Raw genomic sequence first — 3,209 nt, forward strand, 5'->3', positions numbered from 1 at the left:
TTCTTTCCTCAGTACAGGTACCTCCTCTCCCCTCCTCGCCACCACAGGATGAAACCAGCGCTTCTCCCCGTGCCCACTGCGTTCCTCTTCCCCCCAGGTCCTTCTGCTGGGAGCACCGCCCAGGCAGGCAGTGCAGGCGGCTCCGGAGGAGAACACCACCTGCCTCATCTGCCTGGACCTTGTCGGGGACAGACTGTCCTACGGCACCATGGTGTGCCCAGCGTGCAAACACGCCTGGTTCCACAGGGGCTGCATCCAGGTAGGAGCCCTTCCCTCACCCCCGGGCACGGCAGGTGCTCAGCAGCACCGGGCCTCACTTGTGCTCCTGATGTTTCTCCTGCAGGGACAGGCTGCGTGCGCTGGCATTTCTTGTTTCCAGTGCCCCCTCTGCAGGATAAGGACCTCTTTTCTCGGAAATGCTCACCATGGGCATCCAAATCCCCTTCAGGTTTGTGTCCTTCCACCCGGCTCACAAGACAGGATGGTATAAGCACCGTGCCGTGCCCGGGGCTGCCCCAGCAGTCCTGGCCCTCGGCTGTCCCGTGAGTCTGGCCTTCTGCTTCACGGAGGAGTTGGAAACAGGGCCGGGGGGAAGAGCCAGACCCTGCTCTTATGCCGGGCCAGCGGGGCCTCACCAATTTTCCCTTCTCCATCAGTCTGCCATCGTGGGAGGACAACCATGCATACGCAGCACTGAATGAGAGGCACAGGCGCTGCGATGCCAGGGAGTGCCTCTGTCCAGGAGGCAGGCAGCAGGCAGACGAAGAGGGGTGAGTTGCCAAAGCTGCACCCCGGGACCCTGCACGGGATCTCTGTCTCGCCAAGGGCTCGAAGCACAGGGACTGAGAACGAGGGCTCTGCCGGACAGTCACGTGCTGCGGTCGCTTTGTCCTCACAGCCATGAACCCGTTTGCTTCCCCAGGCCCTGGCAACTGCTGCTGTGCCGCTCCTGCGCTGCCGAGGGCACCCACAGGCGCTGCTCCTACTTGAGCAACAGCATGGCCAGCTGGGAGTGCGACAGCTGCGCTGGCCTGGGCACCGGTAAGTGGCAAAGCAGCCGGGTGCCCCTGGGTGGGGACCGGGGGCCAGGCAAGGCCTGGCAGCGGGTGCCCAGGGTGGGCTTGGCACAGCCTCTGTGCTCCAGGAGGGCTGGAGGCGCCGCTCTGGCCTATCCTGCCCCAGGCCTGGGGGGCCGTGGCCTTGACCTTCCTGCTTCCCCTTCCAGCCTCCAGTGCCAGCTCGGAGCTCGCCGGCTCCAGCAACGCTAGCCAGCCAGGATTGGGGCTTTCCTACGGCTCCACGGCATTAGAGACCAGCAGCCCCAGTACTGCCAGCCAGGCGGCATCAGGGCCTTCCTCCAGCTCCCTGGCACCGGAGACCAGCAGCCCCAGCGCTGGCAGCCAGGCACCATCGGGCTCCTCCTGCGACTCCCCACTGCTTCAGGGAAGCAGCCTCTTCGTCCCCCCGGGGCCCGTGCGGGTGCGAGAGCGCTCCCGCTTGCAACGTTGGGCCCAAACCCCCTACAGCCGGCCCAGGAGACACCGTGAGAGGAGCCGTGCGCCAGCAGCAAGTGCTGAGAGCGGCACCCCCAGCCAGGCTGCGCTGGGGCCGTCCCACGGCTCCCCAGCTCCAGAGACCAGCAGCCCCAGCACCCCCAGCCAGGCACCATCGGGGTCCTCCTGCGGCTCCCCAGCACCACAGACCAGCAGCCGCAGCACTGGTAGCCACCTGGCATTAGGGCCATCCCAGGGCTCCCAAGTGCTTGAGGGCAGCAGCCACAACAGCTCCCCTGGGCCTGACCGCATAAGAAACCGCTCCCGCTTGCACCATCGGGCCCAAAACCCCTACGGCCGGCCCAGAAGACATCGTGAGAGGAGCTGTGCGCCAGCAGCAAGCGCTGAGAGCGGCACCCCCAGCCAGGCTGCGCTGGGGTCCTCCTGCAGCTCCCCAGCAGCAGAGACCGGGAGCAGCCCCAGCACCCCCAGCCAGCTGCCATCGGGGTCCTCCTGTGGCTCCCCAGCGCTGGAGAGCAGCAGCCGCTCCAGCACCCCTGGGCCCGTGCGGACTCGCGAGCGCTCCCGCTTGCAACGTCGGGCCCAAAACCCCTACAGTCGGCCCGGACGCCGCCGCGGGAGCAGCCGTGCGCCATCCCCGAGTGCTGGCCCTGATCCCCCTCCAGCGGCACAATAAAGTTGGCCGTTAATCTCTGCACTGGGGGATTCCATGGTCAGTTCTTGCCTTCCTCCTCCTCCTCCCCCTCCTCTCCCTCTCTCTCGGCAGCGCCAGGGGCTGGGCCCAGAGGGTTGTCCTCTCCCCGGCGGCCAGCAGCACCTTCCCCAGACCTCCCTCCTTGCGGGCTGGCCTTGGCCGGCTGCCCAGCGCCACGGCCGTGTGCTTCGGGCCCCGCTGGCCCTGCAGCCTGCTCTGTTTCCCCGGGGAAGCTCACACCCACCGCCAGGACCAGGGGTCTCTGCCCCTGATCCCGGCAGCGCGGCCTGGCACGGCACAGCACGGCCCAGGCGGCGCTGCCACCCGTCTCCCAGCAATGTGGGCTGTGCCCACCTAGCCGGCATGGCCCTCATGGCTCATCCCCCAAAATCACAAGCCTGGAAATGTCAGCCACCTGAAGGAAATGTCAGCCACCTGAAAGGATTTCCCTCCTGTTGGGGACCAGCAAGTACCTTTGTAGTGGAGGCAGGAGGGAAGCTTTGGTTGCAGAGGGACTGCTGAACAGCTCCGTGGCAGCTGGCGGAGAGCTAGACGGCCGAATCAAAGAACACTGGTGAGCGGAGCACGAAGGAAATCCCGTGGGGTGGCTGTACAGATCTGAACAAGCCTCTGCTCTTCAGGCAAGCTACCGGTGGTCTTCTGGTGTGCGCAGGAAGTGCCTCCCTGGTCAGCCTCGATGCAGCGTGAAAGCCGATTCCTTAACGTAGGGAGCAGCTGTCCTCCCTGAGGAAGGCAGGGGAGCCTGGGCGACCTGATGGGCTTTTCTGCCAACAAAGAGGCAATGAGCAAGGGAAGGAGGTGTGGAGGGTCCAAAAGAGGACTCAGGGCAGCACTTTGCCCTTCTCTTCTTGACGGCTGTGATGGGGAAGACGCAAGCTCTAGCCATGGCCAGAACAGGTGGTGCTCTGCAGGGGGATTGCGATGTGAGCTCCGAGGCACTCCCAAACCTTCTCCTCATCCGTTGTTACCAGTTTGCCAGC

At 65.4% G+C, this 3,209-nt stretch overlaps 1 protein-coding gene across 1 annotated transcript; it reads left to right on the plus strand.

Annotated features, from left to right (window-relative positions):
• Nucleotides 1–437: 437 nt before the first annotated feature.
• LOC309416282 (uncharacterized protein) lies at nucleotides 438–1,280 on the plus strand. Its single transcript, XM_082015852.1, has 2 exons — nucleotides 438–770; nucleotides 923–1,280. The coding sequence occupies exons 1-2, from the start codon at nucleotides 613–615 to the stop codon at nucleotides 1,266–1,268; spliced, it is 504 nt and encodes a 167-aa protein (XP_081871978.1). The 5' UTR covers nucleotides 438–612; the 3' UTR covers nucleotides 1,269–1,280.
• The last annotated feature ends 1,929 nt before the right edge of the window (nucleotides 1,281–3,209 follow it).

This window comes from Phaethon aethereus, assembly GCF_964289735.1.
Source record: "Phaethon aethereus genome assembly, contig: HAP1_SCAFFOLD_601, whole genome shotgun sequence".
Taxonomy (NCBI): domain Eukaryota; kingdom Metazoa; phylum Chordata; class Aves; order Phaethontiformes; family Phaethontidae; genus Phaethon; species Phaethon aethereus.

Coding starts and splice junctions, on each gene's coding strand:
- LOC309416282 (XM_082015852.1), top strand. CDS start 613: ATGCCGGGCCAGCGGGGCCTCACCAATTTTCCCTTCTCCATCAGTCTG. Junction 771..922: donor CAGCAGGCAGACGAAGAGGG/GTGAGTTGCCAA, acceptor TTGCTTCCCCAG/GCCCTGGCAACTGCTGCTGT.